Source organism: Cervus elaphus, chromosome 18 (assembly GCF_910594005.1).
Source record: "Cervus elaphus chromosome 18, mCerEla1.1, whole genome shotgun sequence".
Classification (NCBI taxonomy): domain Eukaryota; kingdom Metazoa; phylum Chordata; class Mammalia; order Artiodactyla; family Cervidae; genus Cervus; species Cervus elaphus.
The window spans coordinates 32,519,598-32,532,094 of record NC_057832.1 but is presented as its reverse complement, the minus strand read 5'-3'; the positions used below and the strand labels follow the sequence as shown (position 1 = coordinate 32,532,094).

The following is a 12,497-nucleotide window of genomic DNA, read 5'->3' as shown; positions in this document are numbered from 1 at the left end:
GTCCAACTGTTTGCAACCCCATGGACTGCAGCACACCAGGTCTCCCTGTCCCTCCCGGAGTTCTCCCAAGTTAGTGTCCATTGAACTGGTGATGCTCTCCAATCATCTCATTCTCTGCTGCCCTCGTCTCCTTTTGCCTTCAATCTTTCCCAGAATGGGGGTCTTTTCTAGTGAGTCAGCTCCCCAGATCAGGTGGCCAAATTACTGGAGCTTCAGCTTCAGCATCAGTCTTTCCAATGAATATTCAGGGTTGATTTCCCTTAGGATTGACTGGTTTAATCTCCTGGCTGTCCAAGGGACTCTTAAGGGTCTTCTCCAACACCACTATTTGAAAGCATCCATTCTTCGGCACTCAGCCTTCTTTATGGTCCGGCTCTTACCTCCATACATGACTACTGGAAATACCATCGCTTTATATGGACGTTTGTTGGCAAAGTGGTCTTTGCTTTTTAATATGCCGTGTAGGTTTGTCATAGCCTTCCTTCCAAGAAGCAAGCATTTTCTAATTTCATGGATGCAGTCAGTGTCCACAGTGATTTTGGAGCCCAAGAAGAGAAAATCTGTCACTGCTTCCACCTTTTCCCCTTCTATTTGCCATGAAATGACGTCCCATGATCTTTTTTTAATGTTGAATTTATTCCAGCTTTTTTCACTGTCTTCCTTCACAGTATAAAAAGGCAAAAAGAGTTTTATTCCTGAACACTAATTTCCTCTAGGGCTGTCTTACACTTGTTTTGTTCTGCTCTTGGATGTACTGGATCCTTCTAGTCCATCTCTGTACAAGTAGCCACGAACCTCTCATGCAGGAATTTATTCTTCTGGGTTTTGCTTCCTTTCTGGTGTTCTAGTCAGTAAGGGAGTAAACTAATATCTGAACTCTCAGCTCTTTCATTCTCATTTTGGGAGTTCTCACATGGCTTGGTGCAGGAGAAGAAACTCAAAAGATTCTGAGTGTTCTCTTCTTTCTAGAGACACACGGTGTCTAAGAACTAGCTTCCTATCAACCTTTCCTACTCCCGCCTGAACCAAAGAAAATATTTATCTAGCATGATGAGTGTAATTTATCACCTATTCTTCCAGATTTGTGTTTTATGGTATAAAGCCCCATAGGACACAGCCTTTTGGAATTAGGTAAATGAATCTCTGTTTCTTGCCAGAAAAAACAAAATAAAACAAACAAACAAACAAAAAAAAAAACAATTTTCCCCATGTGGCTCAGAAAAGGAAGGGTAGTGGGTAATTAGAGAATATACTGCCAAAAAGACTGGTTTCAGTGTATTTAACTTAATCTTTTAATAATTATTCTAAAGTAAAATTTTTCTACTTATTTCATTATATTTTGAATTCTTACTGCTATTAATGTAATATATACTTTTTATTTCCAGAATATCACAAATTAATTCAACTCCATAAGCTGTATCTACATCAAAAAGAAGATGAGTGTTTTTGAGATAGGATTGAGAGTTGGACTGGAACGTGAAATAGTGGGCGGGGTAAATGGGCAAGTTAAAAAGTTAGTAAGAATGGTTAATGAATGATAATGGAACTTGGAGATGAGGTCTTATTCCAAAATATGAGTGTAATATATCACTGTTATTATTGAGAGGTCTGTGAAATTGACCAAATATTAGTATACTAAGTATATGAATTTGTATTTTAAATAAGTAACTCTATAACATGATCTCTTCTGCTTTAGAATGATCTTTATTTCATGAAGAGATCTTTGCTTATTAAAGAAAGTAAGAAGAAAAATTATGACAAATAAATGCATTTGTAATGTACTCAAATTATTTCACAGGTGTGTAGTGATATAATAATTTTCATTGGTATTTGCTTTCAGTATGACTTTTTTTTCAGCTTTAATATGAACTTCTCTTTTTCAGCAGAATCTGCCCACTTCAGGAGTTTCAGTCCCTGAGGTGCGTAAGCAAAAAAGGTTTTCACACTTACAATTATAGGTCATTATCCATCCTGTATTGTTATAAAGACCATTTTGGGCTGTGAGAGTGACATACTAATGTTAATTTATATGTTTTATTTTGTCTTATATTCTTATATTTGGAATTGGGATCTTTGCATTAATATTTACATGTTGGGATAGACTTGAAGCCTTTACCATCTACCTTCGTGACAGGCATTAGGGAAACAAGAAGTTATGTGGCACAGAATAAGCAGGATAAAATAACAGTGACTTTGCAGAGTTTTGACCAGTGTATAAGAATAGTGTTATTCCTATTTGTCACATTTAAACTTTGCAGAAAATCCGAACAGTTCACTAGTGTAAGCCCTTAAAATGTAGCTTGCAGTGATAGTAAATCGAGAAACTCTTGTTCACATTGAAGTGCATATTATTTTTAAAACATTAATCACTTAGCATATAGCGTTGCATAGGAAGTCATAGGAATACAATATAGTCACTAAATAAATGACTTTGATTTTGAAAATAAATGTAGGCATTGCCACAGCATTTATTTTCAGTAAAGTGTTAACTTTACCTTCAAATTAATGAAGTAAAGCCTCCACATTTTTCTGTGATGATACCCCATTCAGTTGCTATTATCTCTAAAGCATATGCTCAGATGGTATTTTTTCACTTAAAATTATAATTTGAATCACTTGGTTAGAATATATTACTCCTGATATCTAAATACTATATGAGTATGATTTATTTTCAGTTCGGTTCAGTTCATTTCAGTCGCTTAGTCGTGTCCAACTCTTTGCGACCCCATAGACTGTAGCAGGCCAGGCCTCCCTGTCCATCACCAACTCCCGGAGTTTACTCAAACTCATTTCCATTGAGTCAGTGATGCCATCCAGCCATCTCATCCTCTGTTGTCCCCTTCTCCTCCTGCCCTCAATCTTTCCCAGCATCAGGGTCTTTTCAAATGAGTCAGCTCTTCACATGAGGTGGCCAAAGTACTGGAGTTTCAGCTTCAGCATCAGTCCTTCCAATGAATATTCAAGACTGATTTCCTTTAAGATGGACTGGTTGGATCTCCTTGCAGTCCAAGGAGGGACTCTCAAGAGTCTTCTCCAACACCACTTAGAAGATTACATAATTGCACAAAAATGTAATAACCTCTCTTCTCCTCTAAAATATTTTCTAGTCAGTGTAGACTGCCTCATACATTTTTTAAAATTTCACTTTATAACTACAGACATACTTAAAATATACTAGTAGCTATGATTGATATATAGTTACTACTGAGAGATATTAAACTATTTTGGTATTCCTTAAGTCAGCTGATACCATTATTATTATAAGTTTTCTAAAGTAGACATGTTAAATTACACACTCAGGTAAGATAGGTATTAGGGAAGCCTATTATTTATGCTAATTTTTTTAGTGTCAGAGAATTAACTTTATGGTTAAGATAATTGAGTTTATTTTTGCCCCATCATAGCTCATCAGATAATTAACTGAGAATTTAAAAATTTTCTCTTTAGACTTGTTGATCTCAAAAGTGCTCCCATATTTAGTTATATAATTTGTACACTATAAATAAAATTAATACACCAAAATTGCTGTTTTCAAAACACGAATTTTTTAATTTGTCAGTGTTTCTGCTATGAAGTTTTAAAATGTCTTCCTATACTGGATATATATATATATACTGGAGCTATATTGGTTTTGTGTGTGCATATATGTAAATGTATATTTATTGGCTAAACTTTTCACATGGGAGCAAGAGCTTTTCTGTGTGGATACATCTGTTATTTAGAAATGGCATATACCCTTTCTTGCATACATCATAGCCTTATTGCCCATGATAAGTTTCAATTATCAATTGTTTCAAAGTATAACAAAAGCATACCTTATTTTGTGAAAAGGCATTTGTTTATTAAGAAAATACTTTTAATTGTTTAAAAGTATAAGAAAAACTCACAAATATCTACATCAATTTCAGTGTAAAATAACCTCTCACTTTTTATTACTAATTCTCAAATCTTTTATAGACATTGTGTCCAGGCCAACTTGACTGTTCTTCCTACACACACACACACACACACACAAACACGTATCTTGTTTTATGGTCTTTCCAAAGGATGTAAGTAATTTTTCATGGTACTTTTATACTCAAAACTCATTGGTTTGAGTGATAATTAAATTACACAGTTCCAATTATAAGATAAATTCTACTTAGAACTTGCATAAACAGATAGGGGGCTACATAGAAATGACTAAATTAAGCTTTTAACTCAGCTGCTAGAAAGAGACAATGACTATGAAAATACAAGAGAGCTACTTATAGGTTTTTAAACTTCAGTTTTCCATGGCCATCAATTATTACGGTTTATCAAGGGAATGGAGAGTGAGTGGTGTTGAGGTCTATATGCTGCTGCTGCTACTAAGTCACTTCAGTCGTGTCCGACTCTGTGTGATCCCATAGATGGCAGCCCACCAGGCTCCCCCGTCCCTGGGATTCTCCAGGCAAGAACACTGGAGTGGGTTGCCATTTCCTTCTCCACTGTGTGGAAGTGAAAAGTGAAAGTGAAGTCGCTCAGTCGTGTCCCACTCTTAGCGACCACATGGACGGCAGCCCACCAGGCTCCTCCAGGCAAGAGTACTGGAGTGGGGTGCCATTGCCTTCTCTGTGAAGTCTATATACCCTGACCTAATTTTCTAGTGGCCCAGCTATAGCTAGTAAACAGCCCAAATGATTTTCACATGGACTTTCCCATTCCTAAATTTCATTTCTTCCAATCAGAATTTCTTGAATAGAAATCTTCTAATCTTTCATACTTAACATTCAGTATGAACTTGTGCTAGATGAGAATACGCATATCATGTGTGATTTATGAAAACCAGGGCTGTGGATCAAGGTATACATTTTACCTTCAGGCTGAGTTGGTGAATAGCACCTGCAGGTATGTTAAGACTAGGATTGATTCTGTCTCGTTTGTTTTCCTCTGTCTTCCTACAAAAGACTCAGATTATCACACCAAGTTATGGAGACATCCTGGAAAAACAAATAAAATACTATAAAGTAAATAAAGTACTTCTTCACAATACCCATCTTTACTAAACAGCCTGAGTTTTTTTTTTAGCTATTTTAAAAATTATTGTCATTTACTGAGTGCATAATTTATGCTAGTACTTTATCTGCTTTTTCTCAATTTATCATCACATAAAATTTCCCATTTTACAGATGAATTAAGGGATGGCTTAGAGAGGTAAATAACTTACTTGCCCAAGTCTTTACAGAGACAAAGCTCGAATACAACCTCCAAGCCCATATTTTTGCCTTTGTACAAAATATTTTTTGCTTTTTGAATAAGTACTTATCTAACTAATTAAAAAGAAATGGAAATCTTTATATCATTTGTCATAACTATGCTTAAAACTGTATAAAATATTTCTAAAAATTCAAGACTACTTTGCTACTCAGCCGTGTTTCACTGCAACTTCTAAGGATTTCTGGTAGATTTTGAGCCTTCTCCATGATTGGAATGATTTAATATTTCTCAGCAGGAACATGTTTAAATCTTGTAATAAGGTTATGATAATTAAAGGTGCAGCTTTGCAACTGTCATTAAGTTAGTTTCTTGGAGTTTGTAACTTGTTTAAACCCTGATGAACATGGTTACACTCCTGCTTCAGGGAGATCTTTTACATCCTGTTCCTTGGGTTAAAATCCTAGTTTCAGGGAAATGCTTAGGGACTAGCTCCAGTGGCAGAATGGGCTAAGTCACCATTTTGGCAAGTGATGCAGTAGCAGAGAAAGCAGGTTGTGAGATTCCAGTAAAGAATACTGTTGGTGGGCCAGCAAAACTCGCCCCCACCCTTTGTGGCTTTTGTACCAATCAAGGCGCTTTGCCGCTGCCTGTCTCTCATGCTGAGATTGGACAAAAAGAAGAAAATCCTATGCTTGAGGTAATCATCACTTGCTGCTTGTCATTTGTGAGTGATCAATAACAGCAGGCTTAAGTATTGTGGTAAACATCTCTTTTGTGAAAGCACTTTTCAGCAACTTACAAATACTCTACTTCTGAGAACCAGCATGAGATAGAAAAAGACTTTTTTTAGAGCACATATTTAAGGTGACGTCTTTTTATTTCATTTATCGTGTCTTTCTGTTTTCTGTGGATTGTCTTTTCATCTTTTCTTCTCTGTTTATGATGATGGTGATTATTTGGAATTCTAATAGAACATATTGCCCAGTTAAGATCTGTTGTGCTACTAGAGTCGTCTAAGGATCAGAAGACACTGAATTCTATGTTTTAAATGTCTGCATAGCAAACACGAATGGTTGATATTTGAAAATGCTGAAATATCGATAACTGTGTTTTATATTTTGTAGTTATATGTTCTGTGTTCTTTCATTTTTTTTGGTTAAAGCAGCTCTTTTCAGTGTTTGAATAATTCCTATTGATTGAAGCAATAATTTTCCAACTCTTTATATCTAGGATAATTTATCTGGCAGAACAAAATTTACCTTAATTATAATAAAGTAATTTAGTTTGTGATTTAGAGCCCCAAAACTTAAAAAAAAAGAACTGAAGGTGAAGTGATAAGTACTGCCCTGTATTATCACAGAGCAATTTTATCCTGAATAAAGATGCAAAATAATGCTGGCGAGCTCTTCCTGAAATTTTTCTGTAACTTCAGCATTGGAAGTAACATTCTTAGATCTCATAATAGAATTTGGCCAGTCAGGGAGTATCAACCCCCAATGCTGGCCAGTGACATTTTTGTGGAGATCAGATTTTTCAGAGATGTAATTGCTTGACCATTCCCGTGCCTCATATAGAATCGAAAAGAAGTAAAGATGTTCTTAGTGGAAATAGGGAAAAGTATTCAACTACCCTCCTGTTATCCTATGCTGCTTAAGTAAAATATAGTGAATAGCTCAGAGTGACTTCCATACAGTTTGGAAATAAACATGAAACAAATGAGTATAATGCAAAGAAAACCATGGAAAAATATTAAATGGTTTATGAGTCTTTCCTGTTTTTAAATTGTCAGTCTGATTAATTCTAGGAATTTCAACCACTAAGCATATTTCCATCAAACAATGAAACCACTTTATTCTTGGTGGTGGTGGGGTGTGTGTGTGTGTGTGTATTTGAATAAATATGTTTTATTATCTAGATCATATAGTAAAATTCACCTGCTGATGAGTCAACTGAAGTTTTTTCATTAATCTGTGATATACCTCTAATGATTCTAGACTTTAAAAATAAAATTTTAACAATTGAAAAGTCAATTTAGGGTTTTAAAATTTGTTTTTTTTATTTTACAATTGCTACTAGAAAGCATTAGTTTGGTCTAGTCCACAGTTTTCTCAGAGGGATGACCCCCCAGAAAGACACGAAATCACTTAAACAAGTGCTTTCTGCCAGCTAGAGATTCTCAACCACACAGGATTTCCCCCAGCTATACACTTTTTTATTGTTTTGTTGCTAAGTCATGCCCAACTCTTTTGGGACCCCAAGGACTGTAGCCAACTAGGCTCCTCTCTCCATGGGACTTCCCAGGCAAGAATACTGGAGTGGGTTGCCATTTCCTCTTCCAGGGTATCTTCCCAACCCATGGATCGAATGTGTCCAGCATTGCCAGGTGGATTCTTTACCACTAAGCTACCAGGGAAGCCCAAATACTATTAATTGATAACTTGGTAATTCTTTACAGATATACACTCACATGTTTTATTTATTTATTTATTTTTATTTTTTTCACTCACATATTTTAAATGCGCAGAATTACATTTATAAATAGTATGGACACAAATGCTGAGTTCCATTGTGACTAGTCAACTTAAATTTTGTTTAGATCTTATAACTCAAGCATTTGAGAATTTAATGCTAAATAAAAATGTTGGATTACAAGGCAGAATATATGATGTATAAATGATAACTTTCACAATGTAGATTTTTATAAAATATTGTTACCACATTTTATTTACCTGCATGTTAGAACTCAGAAAAAAATAACCCCACACCCACCAAGTATTACATGCTTGAACTCAGTGCAACATGGTATGGATTTTCAAATGTAGGTTGCTGAGCTTTACTCATCTAAAAATATGCCTATTGTAATTAGTTAACTTTTTCATAAATATGTATTTGAAAATATAACAAACATTTTACATAATGATGATATTAAAGAGCACCCTAATGGAAGAACCATACCTATTTTACATTATTCACAATAATTTTCATTTATTTAGCACATGCACTAATATAGGCACAATATTAGAACTTTATACATTTTCTTTTAAGCCATACACAACATTGAGAAATAGGTATTGCTAACTCCATTTTGAGTAAAAGTCAGTTCTCTAAGGCTACATAGTATTTAAGTAGCGAAGATGGATTCCACTTGGGATTTCTGACTCCAAATCTCATCCTATAATTCACTCATTTATTCATTATACCCTTAACTATCTGTGGACAAAATGTAATTTTCAAACTTAGAAAGAATGATCTGTTCCTTAAAATATCAATATTTTTGCCAGAAATTCTGCTTATATGAGAATACATCAGTTTCCAAAGAATTTGAATTTCAGGAATCCTATTGCACAAGTCATTTTTATCTACACAAAAATATATTCAGTGCACCATGAAATTGCAAGGACTATAAAAGGGCTATGCTGATTAGCATTTATTTTGGTCCAAGAAGTTTTCTGTTCCATTTGGCCTTAATATATATCAAAAGAGCTTTACTTTTAATTCCACTTAAAAATATTTTCCTAAATGACAGTAATTGAGAAGTAATTGACAAAATACATGCAAATATAGGAACAGAAATGTATATATGTATCTGAATATGTAATAGAGAATACATGGCACTCAGACCTTTAAACACACATGGGGGACATTGCTAATTGGTCAGGACAGTTTTTCACATCAAGTTTAGACATGCCTTAGGAGTTCTTCTCAACACAACATTTCAGGCACTTTAAATTGCTTGATTTTTGAATGTTAAGATTGATTTATATCTGCATTCATTTTTAGTGATTTTTTCAGGCACTGATCTAGGATTTAATGTGAAACAGTTAAGCAAAGTCATTTCTCTATGGAGCTTTGATTTAAAGTGTAAGAAGACCAGTATTAAATAGATAATATTTTAAATTATATAAAAAATATGCATACACACAAACATATAAAGGAATAGAGTCTAATGTTTGACCAGGAGCAAGAAAAGCTGTCCAGCAGAGTGCAGAATGGTTGTAAGAGCCCTGTATTAAAAGCACAATTATTGTGATCAAGAAACAAAGATGTAAAGAAAAAAGAAACAAAGATGGGGTTGGTGTAGCTGGAGTGCAGTAATAAGGGATGAGTGTGGCTGTTACATAGAGAATCAACTGGAGGGAGACAAAATGCAAAGTGATCGACTCATTAAGGTGATGGCCACAATAATTAAGGCAAATAAGATAATGGGGGCTTAAAACATGTAATGATAGATGTGATGAATCATCATCCAGTTTGGGGTTTATTTTTAAGGTGGATAGGGAGAAACTTTTTATTTTAATTAGTTTTTATTGTTTCAGGATTCATATGCATTCTAGATACTTATGTGGACAGAGAGAAAGGGCATTTGTTTATGGGAATTAAGCTCCTGGGGGAATCTCTGAACAGTGTTGACTTAAAAAATAGTTACAACCTAAAAGCTCAGGGTTATGTTTTATTTGGTGGGAATTTTTAGGACTTCAAGCCTGAGAGACAACATTTCAAGTAACCCTGAAAGAACTGCTCTGAGGATGTGGGGGCAGGAGTCAGGTTATATAGAAATTTGCAAAAAAGGCAGGTAGTATGAACATCAAAAACATTTTTGTGAATTAAAACCATATATCTCAAGTTAAGAAATTTGGAGCTTCTTCTGTATGGGCAGATGCAAGAATTTGGACACTGGAATCATTCCTTTCATATGCATCTCAGCTATCTAGGACCAGTATCCTGCATTTTTTTCACACCCTGAGTTCCTTAGTGCTCACCATAGGGAGTGGCTGCAAGGTGGTATTGTTCTTCCTGATTGCCCTTAGGGGTCAGAAATCCACATTTAGAGGGATGAAATTGCTGATCTCTGTGATATTCTTGTTTACTGATATGGCAAGAATATTCCTTTTCTCAACAGGGAATATAAACTTAGGCTTCATTATCAAATTCAAGTTGAAAGCCCTGGGTGTAAATGAAGTTACCTAGGGAGTGTGTGTAGACAGTGAAGATGAGAGGCCCAAGGGAAAGGTCAAGGGTTAAATGTTGAGATTATAAGGTTGGAGGAGGAATAAGAGAAAAGACTTAGGGAGAAGTTAGTAAAGTAAGAGGAGCGCTAAGGAAAGTGTTCTGGAATCCAGTTGAAGTAAATTTCCTAGAGGGAAAAGGTCAATTCTGTCAAATGCTGCTTAAAAATTGAGAAGTTGAAGACTGATCAACAAGTGCAGCAAATGAGCATGTCATTGGTGATTTGCATAAAAGGTGAATTGGTACATTAATGGTAATAAAAGCTTTTTAGTTTGGGTTGAAAAGAGTGAGAGGAGAAGAAATAGAAACAGGAAGAAGACAACCATGAAAATGTTTTCTGTTATGGTGAATATAAGTGTTAGCTGGGAAGGAATGTGTGTTTTAAGTTTTATGCCACTCTTGATGATCAATAGTAGTTGAAGGGTCTATCATGTATTCATTTTCAATATTGCATGTATTTATAAGCACTAAATTTAGTGCTTGGTACGAATTTATTTACAGTCCTGTAGTATTATCTGTACCATTGTTTATGAAAGTGATTAGCTTTAGTAGTCCTTAAGAAATTTTAACAGAGTCATAATTGGGCACCTAGGATAATATGTTTTGGTTTTTTTTTGCAACCTTTCTTTAACTGATATTTTGGCCATGCATCTATCATATATTTTGAGCCAGTAGAAAGCATCTGGTTTCATATTATTCACTAGAAACACCAAATTAGGAAGCTGAGTCCAAGTTAGTAGCCATGAAATTCTTCTTTATGTTGCCTTTGTAGTAAAGCAATTAAATATTTTCAATATTTTGATAAAAGATTTTTTCCTAACAGGAAAGACAAGCAACAGTGAAAAGGGAAAAGGGTGGTTCCCAGCAGTCAAACAAAGTGACCGACAAGAACAAAATGCAAAGAGCCAACTCTGTTACTGTGGATGGACAAGGCCTACAGGTAGGATTATTTTAATCTAAATTTTAGTAGCTTTCATATTTGTTACTTTGGTGCTCTTAGAGGGGCATATGTCCAGCTATCAACACATTTATTTAATGTGCAAATTTGTTCAGTAGATAATTTTAGGAACATTTTTATTAATTTATCAAGATGTCAGTTTTATAGTTGATTGACAGAGTGACATTCTGATTAATCATTTATGACGGTGTCTTCATTTAAACTCAAATCGATAAGAGATCTTTTGTCAATCTGAAGCTTTTGCAAATTATTATTAAATATAATATTTGTGTTATATATGTGCATTATTTATTTCAAAGCATACTTTCTCCCTATATATTATTGTATCTATTTGGAAGTCATTTTGATTGAAAAAATGTTTTCAGAAAATAATAAAATGAACTCTTCTGTGTGGAATTTTTTTCAAATCAATAACAAAAATAAAGAATCCATTATAATTTATCCATATCTTCCATTGCTTTAAGTTGAAACTGAAACTGCATATATGTATCTAGTTTAACACAGGTAACTCAAAATCATGCTTTTAGTACTTTAAAAACCTCTGAGTTACCCCTAGGGGTCCCTGACATCAAGAGGAACATTTCTTTCCATCTCTATTTTAAATGTTTAACATTAGTTAGCTCATTAATTTTACTGCGCCGTGTCTTCGCTGCTGGGCACTAGCGTTCTCTAATGATGGAGAACAGGGCTGCTCGCTCTTGTGGTGCTCCGGTTTCTCACTGTGGTGGCGTCTCTTGTTGCAGGGCACAGGCTCAGTGGTTGTGGCCCCCCAAGCTCAGTTGCTTCATGGCATGTGGAATCTTCCTGGACCAGGAATTGAACCTGTGTCCCTTTCAAACATGAACACAATCAAAAAACTCGGCTTAATCTATGGATTATGTTTTTGTTGTTGTTGTTGTGTCTTCTGAAGTTATTTTTCTTTTGTTTTCCTATCTGTATGTTTCTCTCTTCCAATTTCTAATTCTTTTCCTTAAGAATATGCTGCAGTTTTTATGTTCTCCAAGAAAATTTACCAACCTCTTACTACACAAAGATATAGTATGTTACATACTTGAATTTGATATATATTATTTTATATCTTTTTCACTTATTATTTTATCTGTGATTCTATGGGTTATGTCTTTTATGTCCTTAGTTTGCAAGGACAGTTGAGATCACATGGTAGTTGCCTAAATGCTTGCTTCTTCATTGTTTTGAGTGTCTCACTGAAAACAATAATTATTGCTTACATATTGATAATCAGATTACTGATTTTTTGACATAATAAAACATATTGTGAATAGAAAATTGCTTATGAATCATTAAATTCAAATGTGAAAAGAGGAAATTCTGAATGATAAAATTATTTACATTG

At 34.6% G+C, this 12,497-nt stretch overlaps 1 protein-coding gene across 4 annotated transcripts in view; it reads left to right on the top strand.

Annotated features, from left to right (window-relative positions):
- DGKB (diacylglycerol kinase beta) overlaps positions 1-12,497 on the top strand; it is an 809,350-nt gene that overhangs the window by 279,282 nt on the left and 517,571 nt on the right. For 2 of the 4 annotated variants that reach the window (XM_043872848.1, XM_043872847.1), the window contains 2 exons: positions 1,884-1,919; positions 11,009-11,125. In XM_043872848.1, coding sequence (XP_043728783.1) covers positions 1,884-1,919; positions 11,009-11,125 — 153 coding nt within the window. The remainder of the gene's footprint in view (positions 1-1,883; positions 1,920-11,008; positions 11,126-12,497) is intronic. The other 2 variants (XM_043872849.1, XM_043872850.1) reach the window with 2 other exon arrangements.